The sequence below is a fragment of the Meles meles genome, chromosome 3 (assembly GCF_922984935.1).
Source record: "Meles meles chromosome 3, mMelMel3.1 paternal haplotype, whole genome shotgun sequence".
NCBI lineage: Eukaryota > Metazoa > Chordata > Mammalia > Carnivora > Mustelidae > Meles > Meles meles.
The window spans coordinates 137,665,315-137,688,564 of NC_060068.1; the positions used below are offsets into that span (position 1 = coordinate 137,665,315).

At 41.4% G+C, this 23,250-nt stretch overlaps 2 protein-coding genes across 8 annotated transcripts in view; one reads left to right on the plus strand and one right to left on the minus strand.

The window, feature by feature from the left end:
* Window positions 1-7,581, minus strand: part of MRPL22 (mitochondrial ribosomal protein L22) — a 29,621-nt gene extending 22,040 nt beyond the window's left edge. Inside the window, exons 1-3 of one of the 2 annotated variants that reach the window (XM_045998786.1) lie at window positions 7,531-7,581; window positions 7,406-7,448; window positions 205-340 (exon numbers count right to left, since the gene is read on the minus strand). In XM_045998786.1, the coding sequence (XP_045854742.1) occupies window positions 205-340; window positions 7,406-7,448; window positions 7,531-7,558 (207 nt within the window). In that variant the 5' untranslated portion in view covers window positions 7,559-7,581. The remainder of the gene's footprint in view (window positions 1-204; window positions 341-7,405; window positions 7,449-7,530) is intronic. The other variant, XM_045998787.1, reaches the window with a different exon arrangement.
* Window positions 7,582-9,012: 1,431 nt separating this feature from the next.
* The window catches only part of GEMIN5 (gem nuclear organelle associated protein 5), a 42,646-nt gene continuing 28,408 nt past the window's right edge, over window positions 9,013-23,250 (plus strand). For 4 of the 6 annotated variants that reach the window (XM_046000851.1, XM_046000852.1, XM_046000855.1 and 1 more), the window contains exons 1-10: window positions 9,013-9,241; window positions 10,041-10,201; window positions 10,906-11,087; window positions 14,149-14,300; window positions 14,512-14,631; window positions 16,433-16,565; window positions 17,469-17,634; window positions 18,529-18,741; window positions 20,204-20,289; window positions 22,938-23,020. In XM_046000851.1, the coding sequence (XP_045856807.1) occupies window positions 9,076-9,241; window positions 10,041-10,201; window positions 10,906-11,087; window positions 14,149-14,300; window positions 14,512-14,631; window positions 16,433-16,565; window positions 17,469-17,634; window positions 18,529-18,741; window positions 20,204-20,289; window positions 22,938-23,020 (1,462 nt within the window). In that variant the 5' untranslated portion in view covers window positions 9,013-9,075. The remainder of the gene's footprint in view (window positions 9,242-10,040; window positions 10,202-10,905; window positions 11,088-14,148; window positions 14,301-14,511; window positions 14,632-16,432; window positions 16,566-17,468; window positions 17,635-18,528; window positions 18,742-20,203; window positions 20,290-22,937; window positions 23,021-23,250) is intronic. The other 2 variants (XM_046000853.1, XM_046000854.1) reach the window with 1 other exon arrangement.

Below are 23,250 nucleotides of genomic sequence, written 5' to 3' on the forward strand. Positions count from 1 at the left end.
GAGAGAGAGGGCATGCGCTCGAGGAGGAGAAGGTAGTGGGGAAGGGAGAAAGACTCTGAAGCAGACTCTGCACCAAGCTGGAAGCCCAATGCAGGGCTCAATCCCACAACCACGAGATTGACCTGAGCTGAAACCAAGAGCTAAATGCTCAAATGACTGAGCCACCCAGGCAACCCAAGAGATTATTTCTACCCACAAACTTACTGCTGGTCTCCGAGGTTCTCCAGGCAACTGTGGAGGATAAACAATTTTATTCTTCTTTTCCCATTTTCGAGAAATATCCAGAGACGCACTTGTGTGAATATGTGATTGGGGTAAAACATTATGAGATGAAAGAAGCCTGTAAAACAAAAGACACTCAGAGTCTTTTCCACGAATCTCCTGAACCACATCAGCTCCATTTTGATCCAAACTCTTTAAGGATCAAAGTGGAAACAGTCTAGATGTTCATTAACAGAGAAAAATTTTACATAAAATACTATAAAGAGCCAGTTAACTGAAAGCTAAGAGTAAAAAGTTGATAACCAGCATAAGTCAAATAATAAACAGATATTAACTCAAGATCTCTTGCCTGACTGGCCAAAAAATACCTACTCTCTAATATAAGCCAGCTCAGTCCTAAAACAGACTTAAAGAAGCATACAGTGGATTCCTAACTTAACCTGTGGAATTCCTGTTTTGTGGAGTAGGCAAGACAAATCACAATATTTTATAAACCCTAAGAAATTAATAGATAAAGCTGGCATCACATGCCTCCTGAGGAAAAAAATCACTACCTACCATCCATAAAGTAGTCTTTCTGCAAGAAACAAACTTGAATTAATGGAGCTTCTAGATTCAATACAGGAAATGCAGAGACAGTGAACATGTTAAACAATATGAGATGCATACACTCGGCAAAATCCAGGCTGTACAAATTCTACAAAACAAACAGACTACTTTCACCAACAAATAAACTACAAGGGGAAAAATAAAGAGCTAAATAAAGAACCTACTGATTAAGAGACTTTAAATATCAACTAATTTCAATGTTGATTGCAATTTTAAAAGTACAACAGTTATTTAACCATTGGAAATTTGAACATTAACTGGCTATTTGATACTTTTTAGTGAGAAATATAGTGTAATATTTATGAATTAAATAATATGGTGTCTGGGATTTGTTTCAAAATATGATGGGAGATAGCAGGGGCCATAGATAAAACAAGATTGGCCATGAGTTGAAGCTGGTTGGTAAGTTCATCATATTATCTACTTCCCCCAATGAGGGGGGTTCTTTAAATGTCTGGGTATATCCAAATAACACACAGACTTGGGTGTTTCCCTGCTATGCAGAATACAGAGTCTAAATTCCTAGTAAGACAGAGAAGGCCTTTTCTAATCTAACCCTGGCCATCTTGGTTCATTCACCTTATGGGCTGGCCACACAAACTTTCCTTGTTCTCTGAACAAACCACATACTTTCCTATCTTTATACATTTGGTTATATTGGTTTTTCCTCCATCATCATCTCCTGAATGAAATGCTTATCCTGTTTTAAGCTCCAGCTCAAATGCCACCTGAATGCAAGGCATCAACTGATCCCTTCTCCCAGACAACCAACCATTCTCCCCACTATCTTCGTACTCTGTTCTTGCCAGCCATGCAGCAGCGAATTGGGACTATGGTACTAGAAGTGGCTGTAGAAGAATGAGTTCCTGTAGTAAATGTGCATCTGAGCATTCTGAGGGCAAGTATACCATCCTCTGTAATCTAGCACGAAGGACAATATCCGGCACATGGACACCAAGTAAATATTCAACCCAGACTTAAATATTCAAAATTGTTGTAAACTAGCAGATTTTCACACAATTTATGCAACTGGACAGTACACTTAGCAAGGCCTTTGTTTTTAGTTTTTAAACCATTCAGACTAAAAAGAATTTTTTTATAAGATTTATTTATTTCATAGAGAGAGAGAAGGCAAGCAAGCATGAGCAGAGGGAAGAGCAGAGGAAGAGAGAGAATCCTGAAGCAGACACCCCACTGAGTAGGGAGCGGAATCACCCAGGTTCCCCCAGACTAAAGAACTTTAAAGATCTATTTTCCTGGGGCTCCTGGGTGGCTCAGTGGGTTAAAGCCTCTGCCTTAGGCTCCAGTCATGATCCCAGGGTCCTGGGATAGAGCCCCACATCCAGCTCTCTGCTCAGCAGGGAGCCTGCTCCAATCCGCCCCACCCCCCGCGCCGCCTACTTCTCTGCCTACTTGTGATCTGTCTGTCAAATAAATAAATAAAATCTTTAAAAAAAAAATCTATTTTCCTCCTGGCTCATTTCTCCTGCTCCACCTCAAGTTCACCATTTTACATCCTGATATTAAGATGAGTACCATCGGGCGCCTGGGTGGCTCAGTGGGTTAAGCCGGTGCCTTCAGCTCAGGTCATGATCTCAGGGTCCTGGAATCGAGTCCCACATCGGGCTCTCTGCTCAGCAGGGAGCCTGCTTCTCTCTCTCTCTCTCTCTCTCTGCCTGCCTCTCTGCCTACTTGTGATCTCTCTCTGTCAAATAAATAGGGCGCCTGGGTGGCTCAGTGGTTTAAGCCGCTGCCTTCGGCTCAGGTCATGATCTCAGGGTCCTGGGATCGAGTCCCGCATCAGGCTCTCTGCTCGGCAGGGAGCCTGCTTCCCTCTCTCTCTCTCTCTGCCTGCCTCTCTGCCTACTTGTGATCTCTGTCAAATAAATAAATAAAATCTTTAAAATAAATAAATAAAATCTTAAAAAAAAAAAAAAAGATGAGTACCATCAAAATACTCGACAAAACCTTTGCCATCCACATTTAGGTTTCGCTATTTTAACTGAAAAGCACAAGACTAGGATACATGATGTTACCAGAATTTCCTTTATATAAAAAAAAAAAAAACCCATATGCCAAGGGATGAGAACAGAGACTGTGGAATCAAGTAAACCTGAGTCTAAATCTTTTTTTTTTAATTTAATTTCTTTTCAGTGTAACATCTCATTGTTTATGCACCACACCCAGTGCTCCATGCAATACGTGCCCTCCTTAATACCCACCACCAGGCTCCTGCAACCTCCCACCCCCCTCCCCTTCAAAACCCTGAGATTGTTTTTCGGAGTCCATAGTCTCTCATGGTTCATCTCCCCCTCCAATTAACCTGAGTCTAAATCTTAAGTCTAATATAATATAAATGACCTTAAGGAAGTCACGTAACTTTCCAGAGCTCAGTTTTCTCATTGGTAAATGGAATAATAACCATAATTACCTCACAGACTTCTTAAGGAGCTCAAATAAAATACTTTAAGTAAACTACTTAACCTGACACTTAAAAGGGCTCAATAAAATTGATGTTGTTACTTTTAGAATGAGAAGAATAATGCCCACTTTATTCTGTCGGTGGTGGATAAATAATTAATGTACTATTAATTAGTGCCTAGCACATGATAAATGCTGATTAATATTTATTTTAAATCAGACCCTCTGAAGAGTTCCTCTCTCCTGTTCTCTAAAAAACTAAAAACTGTGAACTGTAAACTTTATATTACACAATTTCAAACCTTCTTCTCAAGTTTGTAATCATGACTGCTTGCTTCTGTGCTGCTGTAATTCAGGGGTACACTAAGTTCATCAACTCTTTGGGCCTCCAGTTTTTTATGAAAAGAGGAATTGGAGTACATCATCTCTAGAGGCTCTCTGAACCTTAATTCTATCTTGAATCTCATGGTTGACACAGGATTACAGGAACACAAATCCCTTGTTTTCTATTTAATTCTTCTTCAATGAAATCACAGTTAAACCAACCAATCTGAAAAAATGCTCAAGGGTAAGACCTGTGCTTTCTGTATACATCATATCTAGCACAGTGTCTTATACTCAAATCAATACACATTCAATGAATTAAATATGGTGCTTAATAAATTAAATACATTATGAATAAATAACAACAAAGATGTCTGAATACCTACAATACTTTCAGGGCTCAACTGGCTCATAAAATGAATTATCAAGTGAATACTAAATAACTATAATCTAATTAAATTAAAGTATTACTACAGGGGCGCCTGGGTGGCTCAGTGGGTTAAGCCTCTGCCTTTAGCTCGGGTCATGATCTTGGGGTCCTGCGATCAAGCCCTGCATCGGGCTCTCTACTCAGCAAGGAGCCTTCTTCCCCCTCTCTCTCTGCCTGCCTCTCTGCCTACTTGTGATATCTGTCAAATAAATAAATAAAATTTTAAAAAAGATAAAGTAGGTGGTATACTGAGACTAGCATATGAACTTCCTTACTCCTGTTACTCTCATGTCTTCCATCTACCAATATTTAAGGATTCAGTTTGAATGTCACTTTTCAAATTCTTCCCATCGTCATTAGACATGGAAAAGTAGCAGATACAAAGCCAACTTTAGGATTAAGAATTCAGATAAAACAGTATCCGAGTTTCTAAAGTCACAATTTGAGGGGCACCCAGGTGGTTCAGTCGCTTAAGCGTCTGCTTTCAGCTCAGGTCATGACCCCAGGGTCCTGGGATCCAGTCCCACAACAGGCTTCCCATTTGGCACAGAGTCTGCTTCTCCTTTTGCCTGCCACCACCCCCCCCACAGCTCGTACCCACGTGGTCTCTCTCTCTCTGTCTCAAAAAATTAATTTTTTTAAAAAGTCACAATTTGAGAAATAATACTTCCTATCTATTGCTCAAAGTTCATTCTGAACTTTTTTTTTAATTTTTTTTTTATTTATTTGACAGAGAGAGATCATAGGTAGGCAGAGAGGCAGGCAGAGAGAGAGGAGGAAGCAGGCACCCCGCTGAGCAGAGAGCCCGATGTGGGGCTCAATCCCAGGACCCTGAGATCATGACTTGAGCTGAAGGCAGAGGCTTAACCCACTGAGCCACCCAGGCACCCCCATTTTGAACTTTAATACAAGGTACAACCAAATCAAGTGAAGATAATACTGGCCTCTGGCTCAACATGAGAATATCATGTTATTACATGCACCAGGTAAGAATTCTTCGTTCTCAATTTACTTCAGCTAATATTAAGTTAATCGCACACTTGAGAGTGAAATAAAAGAACATTCTCCATCTTGCCTCAGTTAGAATCTAAAATAAAGAACTGAAGTGATACATATATTGTCATAACTCAATATAATTTCATTTTGTGAAAGTCAAGGACAATCAAACAAGGAAACAAGAGTTTAGCAAACAAACAAAAAAAACGAAATTCCAGCAATTTTGAACCATGACAAACTCAGAAGTCTCTCAACCTCTTTAATATTTACATTTTGGGCCAGGTCATTCTTTGTTGTGGGGACTGTCCTGTGTTTTATAAGATGTTTAGTAGAATTCCTCACTTCTAGCCACTAAATGTCAATAGCACCCCCTGCCTGAGTTGTGACAACCAAAAATGTCCCCAGACATTGCCAAATGTCTCCGGGGGGCTGAAGGTAGTGGATGGAGGCAAAATTACCCCTAGGTGAAAGTCACTATTAGCTAAAGTGACAGGAAAAGGGGAGGTGGGGAGGGGCAGACAAGGGATTTTGCAGACTAAGGAGCATGAATTCTCTGTTCCAAAAGGTTCTTGTTATCATGTCATACCCATGTGGATGGTTAATAAGCCAGATTTTCAGGGAGCCTGGGTGGCTCAGTCAGTGAAGTGTCTGACTCTTGATTTAGGCTTAGGTCATGATCTCAGGGTCCTGAGATTGAGCTCCACCTCAGGCTCCATGCACCATGGGCAGTCTGTTTGGGATTTTCTCTCCCTCTCCCTTTGCCCCTCCCATCTCTCTCTAAAATAAACAAATAAATCTTTAAAAAAAGAAGTCCAGAATAGGGGTTCATAAAAGTATATAACTTCAGGGCTAAAAAGAGTCTTAGGAATTATCCAGCAAAATCCTGTATTATATAGATAAAAAGACTGAAGACAAACTGCTTAAGTTGCTTGCTCAGAGCTGCCAAGTGTACGTGCAGGACAGTTTAAGCCAACAAACATTAACAAAATATTCACTTTATGCAAGACCCTAACCTGGAACTATAAAGAGAAACAAGAACTGTTCATACTTATCCAGGGTATACAAGCTGGTAAAGGGCACAAAAATATAACATGAAGTCACTATTCGAGACACACGTGCTAAAAGAGATTAAGTTCTTTCCAGTGAGATCCGAGATTATCTACATCAGAAACATATGAACAGGGTTTAAATAATTAGAGCTCATATTATAAACAGGAAGTGAAGGCACAGCATGAAAGCCAAGAAGGAAATAAATAACAGCATATTCAGGTGAAGTAAGTAAATTAGCATAGCTAGGATGGAATAATAAGAGATAATCTTAAAAAAAGCAAAGTATAGACAAATCCTAAAGGTCATTGCCTCCTATTTTCTTCTTTAGCCCACCTCCTGGGTCTCCTGATCAAAGAACTGGAAACAGAGCTAAATATAATGTGAACTAAGTAACAATTTATAATGATTAAAAACACTAATGGCAGTTAGAATTTAGAATGGGATTGTTATATGCCATTCACAATACTAAACACTTAATATGCATTACTTCATTTAATCCTCATAAAAAATCTATGACATAGGTACTAATATTACTCTCCTAGCATATATAAGTACTAAAATTTTAAAAAAGTAACTTTTCCAAAATCATACAGTTTAAAAAGTGGATACACACCCAACTTATCTGTCCCCGAAGCCTATGAACTAAACCAAAATAAATTCCAACAAATGCGCTGATCAGATAATTTATACTCTGTTGATCAATCTCCAACTATCAATAGTTGTACTGCATAAGAGTGTAAGAGGGACGGGAAGGTGGCAGATAAAGACTCCTTGACAGTTCTAACTTAACTGCATTCCCTAACCTTAAAAAAACGCATTTGTCCTGAGGTCTAAGAATGCTCTAGAGAATAGAGTATAAAGCTTTAAAACTTCCAGTGATTCGAGGAGACTTAGGAAAGTCATTCTACTCTTCAATTTCCTTGTCGGAAAAATGGGCCCATCAATACCTACACTATGCAAGATATTATGAGAATGAGATGATGCATATAAAGCGTTTAACACAATGCCAGATACGTTGTAAAGCGCGGCGATCTACAGCACAGTCCCTGCTCAGGGAAGCAAGTAACCACAGAAGTAACTAGAAAGGTCGGACGCTCCCAACACGGTTGGGAGAGTGTAACCCATGTTCAGATATTTAGAAAAGAGATTTACAATGTCCCCAGACAGGTTATCCTGATTCCCTCAGAGCTACGGCGGTGGAATGATGGAGTGACCAAGCAGAGACTGCCTATCTCGTTCGCTTCCCCAGCCCCGGAGCCTCAATGTCGAGGGTGGCCCATTGGCGCTCAGTAACTAACTGACAAACTGGGAAGGAGCCTTGAGCCCTCTGAAACTCCGATGTGAAAGACTTACCCTAAGGCCAGCTTCCCCCTCAGATTCTGCATCCATAATGTACCTGAAACATTAACACAAGTGGTCAATTCAGACTCCCACCTCCACTCCCCTCTACCGCGCCTAAACCACTAAGAAATCCCTACCCATACGTTCCAGCACCGACGCCGCCATCTTTCTCCCTCCCTCTACGGGAGCCTCCGAGTTCAAGCACTGTCTGGACAAAGCGCATGCGCAATCCTCAATTTGCCCTCCCCTGCTGGAGACCCAGCAGTATTTACACCTGGAATGCTGTCCTGGAGACCGCGAACACACTGCCAGTGCTTTGGGTGTGATTCGGCCAGCCTTGCATGGGAATGAATAAAGCCCCAAAGCAGCGAGTTTCCGGACATTCATCGTGATGAAGAAAGATTGAGAAACCTCACCTCACAAGTGGCCGGAAAGATTATAGAAAAGATACGGTGAACCAGCCACCTCACCTGGGTGGGCCTCAGTTTTCTTCTAAACAAAACAGAAATAACTATCCCTACAACACAGGCTCGTTGTGAAGATCACTAGAGATCGTGTGGAAAGCTCTACAAAGTACAAACAGCTCAAATACAAAGTATGATTACTAATTCCCATATTAATCTCCAAGCTGACCTCCAAGAGATAAATTAATACTCATCGGCACATATGCCCATATGTGCACATAATACTCATATACCACGTATGGCCGGCAGGCGTTTCACTAAATCTATGTATTCCTCGTAGCAATCCAACAAGGCATGGATTATCATCTTCCTTCAAATGAAACAGATTAGGATAGATTAAAGTCTCTCCAACAACTGGCAAAACCACTAATTTAATCTGGGGCTGGATGTCTCCAAAATTGGTGCTCCTACCCACAGCCAAAATATATGCTTGACCTCTCTGCATAAGGACAGCTGTTTCAGGTTTCGTTCGCTGCCTGTGCAGGAGTGCCACATACCCTATGCAAACAAGCAATATGGGAGTAGGAGAGTGCAAGCGCAAAATCTGAAACTTCCATTCCCTTTCCTCCACAGCAGTCAACCACATACAATTCCCTTCACAGAGTTGGCCCTCAATCAAGAGTCACTCTGTTCTGCTCCTCTTTGAGTAGTAACTTTAGAGCCAGAATTTCCACCCACTTGCCGAAACTAACTCTTCCTTTCCTTTTGATTTGATTCGAACTTTTATCTTTTTGTTAAATGGCTTGTTGTAGATGCTTTGAATGAATCTCTAGAGCCGGCAAAGTGCCCTGGCACATAGCGTTCCAAAAATAGTTGATGGGATAGTGGTTGAACAGGTCCAAAAATAAAACGTTTGTGCGGGGAGGTGACTCCACTAGTCTAACCCCTTAATTATGTACTTTGCTGAGGACCTGAGAATGCCTAACCCCCGGGCTAGGCTCAGGCTGCACCAGACCTTCTGCCGCAGGTAGGCTGGGAGGCAGAGCCCAGCGCGCGCGACTGACTCCCTCCCAGCCCGGCGGCTGCAGGGCGGGGGGCGGGATTGTGCGGGAGAGAACGCAGAGCTCGCGGTGTGGCCTGGACCTCTGCGCGCGCCGTAGCGGCGGGCCCAGCAAGGCGGGGCTCCGAGCCAACCCCACCCCCTTCCCGGCTACGGCGTGGAGCTGCGAACGGTCTATCCGTGGTTCATCCTTGGTTCATCTCTACTGGCCTGTGATCATGGGACAGGATCCGCGCACGCTGCCGCCCTCTCCTAACTGGTACTGCGCCCGATGCAGCGATGCCGTGCCCGGGGGCCTCTTCGGCTTCGCAGCGCGGACCTCTGTCTTTCTTGTCCGCGTGGGCCCGAGCGCCGGCGCGATCCCTGGGACGCCCCCATTTCGAGGTAACCCCCCATCTCTGGGCCCCTGCCTTCCTGCCCTTCTGGGTTTGCCTGAGGCGCCCGGTCGGTGTTTCTAGCTACCATTCTCTACAGATGGGGAAACTGAGGCCCAGGTAGGCAGAATGATCTGCTCACAGTCATTACTACGCCGAGTTGCGTCCCGGTCTCCAAGATTGAGCTACACCACGTTGTGGCTGAGCGGTCCCGCCTTCTGGCGCTCTCACGTAGGATCGCTCGCTCACCGAAGTTATCCCTTTGTAGACTCAGGCATTTAAAACATCTGTGGCCTCCCTCCCCAACGCAGCGCGCGCGGGCCCCCGAGAGCCTTCCTGGGTTTAGGGGCTGCCTACAGCTTCCAGGCCCTAAAGCAAGATCCTGGAAATACACACTTGTTTCTGTAAGATGAATGAGTTGAGCCAGATGCTTTCATGCTCCAAACTAGGTTTGATTATGCTTTGGGATATGGCAAGCCAGGTATTCTTCCCAAATGACCTCTGGCCATATCTAAACAAGAATCACTTTTACATTCTTCATTTGAGCCACTCCTCAGTCTGTGAACTGTGAACATCAAGGGATATCAGCAGCATTTCACGGTTGAAAAGAGTGAGGCTCGAGGAGATAAAATGACTGGGCTGAAGTCTTGTGGCAGAGCCAGAACCAGCACTTGGAATTTCTGATTGTGAGTGCCTGGATACTTTTTGTAGTACCACGGGATAAGTGAGGTCCCACTCATCTAACAACAGTATGATTCTGCCAGGAATCTTAGATAGCACTCTAACCTGAAGTCTTGTTTTGCTTGAAGTCATAGGGGAGTTGGTGGGACACACCGAAAGGGTCTCTGGCTTCACATTTTCTCATCACCCGGGTCAGTACAACCTCTGTGCCACCAGCTCTGATGATGGAACCGTGAAAATCTGGGATGTAGAGACAAAAGCAGTTGTGACAGAACACGCACTTCATCAGGTATCATGGCTTATTGGTTTCTCAGACCATTACTGTCTACCTGCTGGGGGTTCTTTTCTTTCAAGTATGCTAGCTCATCTGTGCAAGTTAGCTTTTATAATCATGTTCATTAACTGCGTGACAAACTCTATATTGTAAGATGCCTCAGAACTTTTTTGCAAGAAGATACATATAAACCAGAGGTTAGCAAACTACAGTGCTGCCTGTTTTTGCAAACTGTTTTATTGGAATACGGCCACAATCATTCATTTGAGTATTGGCTGCTTGCATATTACAACAGCAGAGATGAGTAGTGGTACCAGAGATAGTATGGCTGAGAGAGTCTAAAATGTCTGCTCTCTGGTTCTTTAAGTGAAAAAGACTTCGTGATATAAACTGTAAGTGAGTGAATGAAACTTCTTTCTAAACCAGCTAATTACTTGATAAACCTGCCCTTTGAGAGAATGTAGAAAAGGGAAAGACTCACTTAATCTTAATAAGAACTTTACATTAAGCTATTAAAGGAAGGAATGTTTTTAAATGGTTCTTCAATCTTTAGGAGCATAAATTCTTCCATTTGGTTCATGTGCCCTTGGTATTACAAGCGGCATTGGTAGTATTTATTAAGTACCTATCAGTGTGCCTAGTATTGTACAGGTTAAAAACAAGGTAAAAATTCAGTACTGACAAATGAGAAGCAAATGTATTTTTGTCTTGTTTTAAAGCATACAATATCAGCATTGCATTGGTCTCCTCAAGTAAAGGATTTAATAGTATCTGGAGATGAAAAAGGAGTAGTTTTCTGTTACTGGCTTAACAGAAATGACAGCCAGCACCACTTTATAGAACCCAGGACAATTTTCTGTCTTACTTGCTCACCTCATCATGAAGATTTAGTAGCCATTGGGTAAGTACTGTATCATCTGTTCCGGTAGTTTATTTTAATGAGCATATTTGCATTTGCTTTATCTTCTCCTGTCCCCGTTATTCCTCAGAGGAAGCCATTTATAGGTATTAACCACTCCCTGAGCCCTTGGTCACATTTATTCCTATGACTTCCAGGCCCTTACCGTCTCTCTTCTTTCTGTTTTTATTTCTTTAGTTTCTACAACAATGTACTTTCCTCATTCTTCACATCTGACTTCTTCAGTCAGCCTCCAAATGTAGGAAATATCCTCATTCCCCCTTTTCCTCCCTCAGATATTTGCTCTTAGAGATAACATTTACTCCCCGAGTGTCAGAGAACTCCGCTCCATCCTGGTTCTCAGCCCTCCGTTCTGGATGGGGAGAACAGTCTGGCATCGGGCTCTCTGCCTCCACCTCCATCACCAAGGGGATGTTTCACATAAACCGCCCAAACGGGCATCCCCCCTTCCCTCACCACTCCATCTACTTCTCTCCTAAAGATGTCTTTTCACTCTAGTTTGAAGATTTGACATAAGTTCTAGAATGTTGGAGGAGAAAGTCTGGCTAGAGTGGATTCAAGAAACTGGGGGTACCATAGTCAAGATACACATGGAGACTTTTGTTTGTTGTACCAATGTGCACAGACAGGAAGCCAGAGGAGGTACATGGGAGTCAAGGGAATATTAAACAGAAGATAATAAAGACATGTGTTTATATGATGGAAGAGGAAGAGCTGGTTGCACAGATAGATAGTGATAAAGACAGCAGCGATATTGAGAAGTCAAGAGGGGGCTGGCTCCAGATCACAAGCAGAAAGGACAAGTGAGAATATGCAAACAGGTGCAGGTAGGTTTGTTGATCTGGTTGTAGGAGGAGAGTGTTTCATTCTGATGGCTTCTGATTTTCTCCATGAGGCATAAATCAGAAAAGGTAGAGTCAAGGTCAAAGTGGGGCTGGGAGCATGCAAGAAGATGTGATAATAATCATCTCAGAGAATAGGAAAACGAGCTTACTGAGAGAGATGTAAGTCCAGTGGTCCCTATTGAATGCAAAGCTATATATCAAAGTCATGAATTCAAAATAAACTTCAAACTTACTGAGAAAGGGTATAGTTGGATTTGACAAGGTTTGGCGTTTTGTGGAGTAAATACCTCTGAAAGAGACAGGACAAAGGGCGCCTGGGTGGCTCAGTGGGTTAAGCCACTGCCTTCGGCTCAGGTCATGATCTCAGGGTCCTGGGATCGAGTCCCGCGTCAGGCTCTCTGTTCGGCAGGGAGCCTGCTTCCTCCTCTCTCTCTGCCTGCCTCTTTGCCTACTTGTGATCTCTCTCTATCAAATAAATAAAAAATCTTTAAAAAAAAAAAAAAGAGAGACAGGACAAAGGAGCTAAGGGTGTTTTTAAAGGAATGATTATGATGATGGATGGTGAAATCTGCAGCATGGGAGAAGGAGAGGAAGACAGGTGTGGGTATGTAACAGTAAAAACAGAAGGGGTCATGGATCAGTGGTCTGCTGGGTGAAGTGGGAGCGCTAGAGAGGAAGCAGACTGGGTGGTAGGCAGGGATCAGAGAAGGCTGAATCAAACTGACCTTGAAAGACGAGCAAGAATTCACAAGAAAAGAAGAAATCTTTCAGGTAGAAGAAACTGCACATTCAGACACAGGTTCAATCAGAACGACTTGTTTTTAGAGGATCTTCAAAATGGTGATCATTCCCTGAAGGGCTGATTAAAATTGCAGAACAGCTTGATCACTTAACTGTTAGGTTGCAAAACTTGATGGTTTTTGAAGTCCGTGCCTGCAAAGATTGATACATAATTTCATTCTTCTAAATAAAGCTATAATGGGGGTGGAGGAATGTTTTTAATAAAAGAAGAAAAATAAATATAGCTGTAGTGGTGTGTTTCCCTACAGAACCATCTAGCATGTAGGCAATGTAAATAGGTACAGCCACTTTGGAGAGCACTTGAGCACTTTCTAGGAAAGTGAAGATAGACACATCTTACATTTTGGCAGTTCCACTACTGTGCATCAAATCTGAAATTGTCTTAAGTGTGCTTAAGATTATTAATGGCATTTTTATTTGGTTTTGTCTGTAATAGCCAAAAACGGAATCCCTCCAAAAGAGAAATTGAATAGGCTTATGCCATATTCACACAACGGAGTGCTGTCCAATAGTATAGTGACTGACTGAGAACCAGGGTCACACGCATTAGCGTGGTGACTAACAATAAGTGAAAAATAACAAGCTACAGAAAAACAGACTGCATGACACCATTTGTATGGAGTTTTAAAATAAACAGAATCATTCTCCATCATCCTTGGGAATGTAGACAAAGAAAGGCTAGGAATGATGGAAGAGAAAATTCACAAGTAACAGTTTACCTTTGGAGAAGAGAGGGAGTGAGGTTTGATCGGGGTGGGATGTACAAAGGACTTCAGCCACAGGGTAATTGGAGTTTGTTTTTTTTTTTTTTTCTTTAAGCAGGTTGGTGGAGTTCTTTATGTGTATAAAGTACTTCGTCTTTTTTGTTTAAAAAGCTATTCAAATTTCTCAGTGTCCTCTGAATTTAAAAAAAAGTGATAGCCTTGGAATATCCAGATTTAGAAGCTACAGTACTACAGCTTTTGTCAAGTTCATAGTTAGAGAAATAAGATCACTTGTGAAAAAGGGGAAGGGCAGGGGTAAGTGTGTTAGGTGTAAGTGTAAGTGTGTTAGGACAAATTTATCTCTAGTCAGAGGGCTTGCTGGGTGCCACAAATAACCGTTCTTCTGGGAGGTCCCTTCGAACACTCTGTGAACTGTATGCCAGGCAATGTATATATTATTACTTAGTGCCAAGAGTTTGATTGGAGGGGCAGGGAGATCCATGTGTTAGAACCACTAGGAAACAGAAAATGAACATTTTGGGAAAAGGACAAGACAAGATTATTTCTTGCTTTTTTCCCTTCTCCCTCATCCCACATATACTTACCTTTTAGAAGTGCACAATGATAGCTCCTAATCCAAAATGTTTACTGTTCTGTCTTCATTTTTCAATATTTCTAACTCTTGTTTTTTAGCTACAAGGATGGCATAGTGGTTATAATTGACATCAGTAAGAAAGGAGAAGTTATTCACAGGCTTCGAGGCCATGATGATGAGATCCACTCCATAGCCTGGTGTCCCCTGCCTGGTGAAGACTGTTTATCCATAAATCAGGAGGAAAATTCAGGTAGAGATGATTTAAGAGGGTCAAGTACGCCTCAGACTTAAAGAACAATGTGGGTGAAACTGTATCATTTGAATTACATTTAAAACTTCAGGTTTTACAGATCAGATCTATAGACATAATAGCTAAGTTTCAGGAACCTTACAAACTAGTTTTTCTTTGACAAGTTCATGTTTCATACAAATTAAAAACAAAATAACCATCTCTACCCTAGAAGAACCTGAAATTCCCAATGGTAAAGTTATAGAACAAACTCCAGTAACAAAAGGCTGCTACTTAGCCACTGGAAGCAAAGATCAGACCATTCGAATCTGGAGCTGCTCTAGAGGCCGAGGTAAGACTGATGTTTGAGATTTCTTTTGTGATATAACCTACAGTGATGGGTAGAAGGAGAAACTTTTTTACTGTGTCTTGTTATCCTAAGGCTGTGTCATCATCTGCAGGAAGGCAGTTCTTTACTTTTCTATCCAGAAAGTTGCTCCTCCCAGTCTGACTTGGGTTTTGGAGATGAGGGTTTCTGATGCATTCCTAGAAGGGGCACCACAGAGAAGGCAAGATGTCTGTTATAAGGATAGGAATATTCCAACTTAGCATGGTCTGGGTCAGAGAAATGGAAAAGAGCTAGAGGTTTTAATGCACAAATGCAGGATAAATAATCTATACCCAGTGTAAAAAAGTGCATGTTTAAATGTTAAAGCTTAGTTGATCCAAACTACAGGGACCCTCAGTCCTTTGGTTTCCCAAGCTTCTCTCTTTGAACAAAACTTTCACCTTTAATTTACAAATTGAGAGGAACTCCAGGCAGAGTGGTCTTGACCTTTATAGTGAAAATTGAGCCTTTCTCTTTATAGCAGTCTTCTTTCTCCACTTTATTTAAAAACCATGAAGGTTTTATCATCGTTAGCCAAGTGCACTAATACATATAACGCAAACAACACAGTACTGGCACATAGTTATAGCTTAGTCAGTGGTAACTAATAGTGTAATTCTGGAAAACAGAATTTTTTAAAGAATTGTGGGCTGCTTTTGGACATACTATGGCTGATCCTCCCAAGTGGGGACACCATTAGGCCAGGAATCCCTCCAAAAGTGCCTCTAAGCCTGTGGAAATCTTGATACAACAGTTTTTTGGTTTTTTTTTAAAGATTTTTTATTTATTTATTTGACAGAGAGAGAGAGATCACAAGTAGACAGAGAGGCAGGCAGAGAGAGAGAGAGAGGGAAGCAGGCTTGCTGCTGAGCAGAGCGCCCGATGCGGGACTCGATCCCAGGACCCTGAGATCATGACCTGAGCCGAAGGCAGCGGCTTAACCCACTGAGCCACCCAGGCGCCCCTTGATACAACAGTTTTCAATTCTAGTCATGCAGCAAAATCACCTGGAGAGTTTTTGGAAAATGTGGGTGCCTGGACCCCACCTCAGATCTACTGAATCAGAATCTCTAGGAGTTGGGCCCTCACATATATATTTTTAGAGGCTCCACCAGTGAGTTGTTCTGATATATAATAGGGATGAAGGACCACTGGTGAGTAGCCTGTTGGAGGTGGAGGGACATCCCACATTGACTGCCATATTTGTCCCTTTTGTTGGTTTTCTTGCCAACTAGAAGGAATCCCACTCTCGGCCCTGCCAACTTTGGAGAATCTGGAGTTGTGTTACCCCCTGGGTTCACAGTTCAGTTGAAACGTCATTTTCCCAGGCAGACAATATTCTTTTTTTATAATTTTTTTAAATTTATTTATTTGACAAAGAGAGATCACGAGTAAGCAGAGAGGCAGGCATAGAGGAGGAAGCAGGCTCCCTGCTGAGCAGAGAGCCCGATGTGGGGCTCGATCCCAGGACCCTGAGATCATGACCTGAGCTGAAGGCAGAGGCTTAACCCACTGAGCCACCCAGGTGCCCCAGACAGACGATGTTCTTAATGGGCTTAGGTTGCCAGAACAGCCCGTGAAAGCTTGTATCACCTAATTTAGACTCGTATTAAAACTGTATTATAACATTTTCATGAGCAAATGAGGTCTGAATTCTAAGTAACGAAACTAACAGACTTTTAAACCACAAACTGTGTTGTGAGCTGCTGGGGACTTACGTTGTTTCACTGTTTTGAGCACCCTCTGACCTTCTTTTAATCTGCAGGGGTGATGATTTTGAAATTGCCCTTTCTGAAGAGAAGAGGAGGGGGTATAGACCCGACTGTTAAAGAACGCCTTTGGTTGACACTCCACTGGCCTAAGGACCAACCAACACAGCTGGTATCCAGCTGTTTTGGGTAAGTGTTTTTTTGGTCACACTCTCTCTGACATATTTTATTTTCTACTCCAGCTTGAGGAATTTATAGGCTTCTCTTTCTAGACAAGATGTAAAAAGCAATACTTAAGGCTTTTATTACCATGGGCCATTTGTAATAGAAAAACCATGAGACAAATTCCTATGCTGTCTATAATAATAGTGCTGAGAAAAAAAATCCAGTAAGCATAGCCTGGTTGTTCAGAGCATGGACTCTGAAGGCAGGCAGAACTACATTTCAGAATCAGTCTCTTATCTTCTCTGTGTTCATGAGCATGACCCTTTACTCTGAGCTTCAATTGCTTCATATGTAAAAGAGGGAGCTTACAGGATTTCCTGTCTCTTAGGGTGATTATAGCCATTCACTGAACAAAACGTACTGGGTACTGGCTTCTAGCCGCAGACAAGGAAGGGCCCTGCTTTTAAATGAAATGAGTTAAAGCATATAAAAATCCTCCCCCCATCCAAAAAATGTTGGTCTTGGCCCTACTCCCCCACACTGCCCCCAAAAAGAGCGAGTATGTCTTAAAGCTCCAGGGCTGTGCAAATTATGACGGCATTTTACAGTTGAAGCTGTTGGGAAAATCTGCTGCAAAGGTAATACAGTACATTCATGTCATTCAGAAAGAACGCAGGAACATAGGGAAGTACTTATTCCTACCTCAATCTTCTCAAGTGACTAGAGTCCCTACTCCACGGGCAATGGCTCCTTGTCTTGTGTGGGTTCTTTCTAAGCTATTTTGTGCCTATTTCAGGATATGCAATTTCTTCTCCTTAAAAGAACAGTTAGATTATTTTGCAACAGAGGACCCCTACGCCCTGTCCCTAAATCACTTGTTTTCAGATCGTTTGTGAAAGAGAACTCATGCTTGCTTTTCCTTCACAGAGGCGAGTTGTTACTGTGGGATCTCACTCAGTCTTGGAGACGGAAATACACCCTCTTTAGTGCTTCATCAGAAGGGCAGAATCATTCAAGAATTGTATTTAACTTATGCCCTTTACAGACTGAGGATGACAAACAGCTGCTGCTTTCTACATCAATGGACAGAGATGTAAGAACTGCTTATTTTGCATTCAGCATTGTAGAGCAGTGATTTATGAGTTGGATGGGCTTAGAGAGCTTTTCAAACCATCCATCAGTTCTCATGCCCCACCTTAGACCCTCGAACCAATCTCAGAGTTACCGTTACTGCTCACTGCTAACTATGTCAACAGCAAAAGTTTGGGGAAAAGTGAGGAACCACCAAAATGCCTTTTTGTTAAAGCAGGTAGGATAAAGAATTGTACACGTGCCCCGGGAAGGATGTGTGAGATCATCATGCTCTGGCTTTAAAATATCTTTGTCTATAGTTTAGGTAGAGAAATATCTGCTCTTCGTGAAATCTCCAAGAGAAAACTGGCTCAATTGTTTTGGAGTTATGCTAGGCTTATTTGACACACTGTTTTCTCCCAAGCCCCTCTGTTCAGTGAGTGAAGATTAAATATGTAGCACTTTCCATTCCCCTGGGTATAAGATATTTTGGTTTTTTGAGATAGCTCCAGTCACTTTCCAGTGTCCTAAGGCCACCTTCATTCTTAGTCAGGGTTTGCCACATGAGGAGATTACCAATATTACAATACCGTAGAATGGAAATGCCAGTGGATTCTGGGAAATGGGAGCCCTGAGTCTGGTTTATTCATTGTGTGACCCTAAATTCACTTGACATCACTGGGAATAAATGTATTCTAAGGTCCCTTTGAGCTCTATAACTTACTGCTTTTTTTTTAACCTAAGGGATAACTTTTTCCAACTTTTTTTTTAACCTAAGAGATAACTTATTCCAACTAACTGGAATAGTTAAATTACATTATTCTTACCCATTCTTGGAGTCCATCCAATTTGAGATGTTAATTCTTTTTCCAGTTTCTCTGATCTTTTTTTATATTTAGACCCTTGATCTTTTCAGGTAAAATGTTGGGACATGGCCACCCTTGAGTGCTGCTGGACCCTACCTTCCCTTGGTGGGTTTGCCTATAGCCTAGCTTTCTCTCCTGTGGACATGGGCTGTTTGGCCATTGGCGTTGGGGATGGCATGATCCGTGTATGGAATACACTGTCCATCAAGAACAACTACGATGTGAAAAATTTTTGGCAAGGTGTCAAGTCCAAGGTTACAGCGGTAAGGATTATTTCTTTGCGCTTGCTCTGAACTTTTTTCCAAATAAGTAATTCTTGTAGTAAGAAATTTAAAATGATCTGGATATGCATTCATAGAAGATATATTTAAGTTATAATACAAAACATATTGAATGGTATCAAGCTATTAAAAATGTTAATGTGGCTCTGTCTTTGATGTGGAAAGGTGTTGATGATTCATGGAAAGTGAAAATTATAAAACATGAAATGCAGATTACGCAACCATATATGTTTTTTGTTTTCTCTATTTAGTCTAAAAGCAGTAAATGTTTGGTTTAAAGGAAAACCAGAATTGGTTTTCAGAATTGTCAAATCACTATGTTGTACACCTGAAGCTAATTGTAACATTGTATGTCAACTATACTTCAATAAAAAAATAAGAACAGGGACTCCTAGGTGGCATAGTTGGTTAAGTGTCTGACTCTTGGTTTCAGCTCAGGTTGGGATCTCAGGGTCCTGAGATCCAGCCCCATGCAGGCACTCAGCGTTCAGTGCGGAGTCTGCTTGAGATTCTCTCTCTCTCAAACAAATAAATCTTTAAAAAAATAATAAAATAATAACATAATAACAGAAAAAAAGAAAACCAAACTGTATAGAAGTGTAGATCGCAAAAAATCATCCTATCCTCCACTCTATTCTCCCACCTTTTTTTTTTAAAGATTTTATTTATTTATTTAACAGAGAGAGAGAGAGATCACAAGTAGGCAGAGAGGCAGGCAGAGAGAGAGGAGGAAGCAGGCTCCCTACTGAGCAGAGAGCCCGATGCGGGGCTCGATCCCAGGACCCTGAGACCACGACCTGAGCCAAAGGCAGAGGCTTAACCCACTGAGCCACCCAGGCGCCCCTCCCACTTTTTTTTTTTTAAGATTTTATTTATTTATTTGTCAGATAGAGTACAGGCAGGCAGAGTGGCAGGCAGAGGCAGAGGGAGAAACAAGCTCCCCACTGAGCAGGGAGCCTGATGTGGGACTCCAGGATGCTAGGATCATGATCTGAGCTGAAGACAGCCACTTAACCCACTGATCCACCAGGTGTCCCTATTCTCCCACTAGTATAAAGCAGAGAACCACTGTTGCAGATTATATTAATAGACTCCTATTTTCTAAAGTATTATGGAATCTTTTCTCCCCACTCAACAGTGTATCATGCACATCATTTAAATGTTTGAGCCTATTTTTTTTTTCAACTATATGTATTTAGCTTTATTCACAAAAAAAAAAAAAAAAAAAAACCTGGAAAGATACAAAATTGGCAATGGGGTGTTTGGGATGGTGGGCTTACCAGTGGCTTTTACTTTGCTTTATTGCTTCGCTTCTTTTAAATGAGAATTTGTTACTTTTAAAATTAGAAGATACCAAGAGCAAGAAAGTTGTGCATTTGAATACTCGAAGGATAACCCAATGGTTCCCTTGACAGTTTTGCCCCTCTCCTCCTGTGTTTTGTAGCTGTGCTGGCACCCAGCCAAGGAAGGCTGCTTAGCTTTTGGGACTGATGACGGGAAAGTGGGATTGTATGACACCTACTCCAACAAGTAAGAAATAGAGTGTTTGACCCACTGACCATAATGTCATTGATGGAGTTAATTTTGATGCATAAACCTGGATGTACATCAGAATTGGCCTGGGAAACATCTTTAAGATCCTGGTTGTGAGACTTGACGCTTACAACTTGGATTTTTAGTTTTTAAAATTTTTTTCAGGTGATAGTGATTCAGGCTTTCGGACCTGTGGTTACCACGAAAATAAATCATTTGCTTTTGCTCTCCTTCAGCTTTTCTTACAGAAGTTTTCAGGTGTCCATGAACACTGAAAGCCTAGTACAATAGCTCTGTGCCTTCCATCTAGACTTAACATTGGTTAACATTCTGCCATACTTGCCTTATCTTTGCACACTTAAAATTAACAGTAATTCCATAATATGATCTAATATCCAGTCCATATACACTTTTCTTCAGTTGAGCCAAAAATGTTTTTCCTAGCTATTTTTTTTTTCAAATTCATTTCAATTAGGGTTTAACCCATTGCATTTTGTTATGTCTCTTTAGTCTCTCTTACTCTAAAAGAGCACCCCCACTTCTTTCCATAACATTGCCTTTTCAGTTTGAAGATACTATATAAGTTTTTGGTGAGAATATTCTACATTTTGGGCTTACCTAGTTATTTCTTTGTGGTAATTTCTAACTCATTTCAGTATTCCCCGTATTCCCTGCAAGCTGGAAGTTATATCTAGAGCTTCATTGTCCACTCCAATAGTCTTTAGCCGCAGGTGACTACTGGGCTGTGCTGTAAGTGTAAATACACTCAAATTCAAAGACAGCCTCCCCCCTCCTCTAAAATGTAAAATATCTCAATAATTATTTTATTTTGATATTTTAAAAGATAATAATACTTTTGTCTATTGAACTAGATAAAATATACTATTGAAATTTAATTTCACCTATTTCTTTTGCTTCTTTGAATGTGGCTATAAGAAAGCTTTAAGTTGCATATGTGGCTCACCTGTATGGCTCACTTTATGAATCTATTAACACACAGCTATCCTAGATGCTTGATTAGATTTCAGACCTACGCTGTTCATTTTGGTAGCCCCAAAATGCTATTTATAGTTAAAATAATTAAAATTAAATCAAATTAGAAGTTAAGTTCCTTGTTTCTCCTGAGCCACATTGCGGGTGCACAAGGCCCAGTGCTTATTGACCAGCACTGTTCTAAACCAGGGATTGGAGAGCCACAGCTCATGACTTAAGAATGGTTCTACATTTTTAAATTATTGGGGGAGAAAACCAAATGACTACTATTTCATGACATGAAAATTACACAGAATTCAGATTTCAATGTCCACAGATAAAGCGTTATCAGAACCCAGCCACGCTCATTTATTTATACCTTATCGGAGGCTGCTTTCATAGCACCAGAGCACAGTGAGAGGAGATGGGTACTGGCTGGCCCTTTTCAGGCTAAGTTTGCCAATCCCTATTCTAGATCATTCATTTCTAAGTAAGAATTATTAACTATACTGCAGAGGCACCCTTTTTTATATGCAATTTTTAAAGTACATACGTAAAACCTATATGCAGTCAGTTACTGCATTTTCTGTTCTGCAGTTAACTCCATTTTGTAATTCTCAAAAAATAATAATATACTATCTCAAAGGGGCACTGAAGAAAATAAAACCAGAGTTCAATTTAAATAGCTCTGTGTCTTCACAAAATTGTTGACTAATTCTATGAAATTAATATCTTCTGGTTATTACCAGCTGAATATCCCAACACACCCGGGAAGGGTGTATAGCAGGAGGAAGGGTGCTGCTGTAGATGAGCTGTTAGGCAGTATTCCGCCAGAACCACTTGTTCTGTTTCTTTGAGCCCAAAGAAATTGGGGTTTCTTGTCCAGAGTGATGATGATGCACGTGTCAGAAATGTGGAAGTAAATAAGTCAACAGCTAGTTTGGTCGTGGGTTCTGGACCCCAGGAATTCTCACATCATACAGAGAACACGGTTTACAGTAAAGGTAAGGGCCATACCGCCCTTTACTGACACCTCACGTGTCTTTAACCACCCCAGCCTTCCACATGACCCTCAAGAGCAAGACATCTTCAGTCAATAACTTTGAAATCAGACTTCTCTAAAATCTTGCCTTAGTTTAAGAATGTGATATTAATGACAGGGTAAGCCTAAAATGACTTTTGGTCTTTCACTTGAACGTGAGGTGGGTCCATCTGTATGATGGTAGCAGACACTTAGCAGTAACCTTAGTTCTGGGTTGAACAGTTCACATTTTCTGTCTTGTTCTGTTTTTCTCTAGTTGTCATAGCCTTTACCATACTTGTAACTACAGTAACATTAGAATATATGACATTTAAGCAAAGTGGGCAACTGGGGGGAGAGGGGAAAAAATCCCAAACTGGTCCCACGGTGGGGAGAGGGGTAGTGGGGAGGGATAACCTATTTTTCTGGGTGAAGTACTTTTGGGACTTAATCATTTTGGTGGCAGATATCATTCCATGGTATGTTATTTAAGGGTTGGCTTCTCCAAAATCAGCTATTTAGAGAAGGATACTGTTAAATTGTTTTTCTCTAGTATCAGCAACAAGTAGGTAGGAACGTTTTAGAAAAAGGTGGGTCTGTTTTCCACTTCTGCCTTCTGTTTAAATTTGTTTGTCATCCCCTTTCCCCCCAGACCTCCACAGATTTCTAGCACATATCATAAGAAGACTGTGTACACTTTAGCCTGGGGGCCACCACTACCCCCCATCTCACTTGGTAAGTACCTGAGCCATTCTCTAGCAAACATGAGTGCATTCTCTTTCTTTCAGTTTAATTGTAAGATACTCAAGTTAGAAAGTCATAAATATTCTAGTACAGTGACTGCTTAGGCAGACTGCTATGTCTCCCCAAGGATCCATAAGGGTAGTCACAGCAGGTAATAAGTTAGAATCCATTTACCCGTAATAAGAATCCCCAAACTCTAAAGCATCATTTGGTCTCTTCAA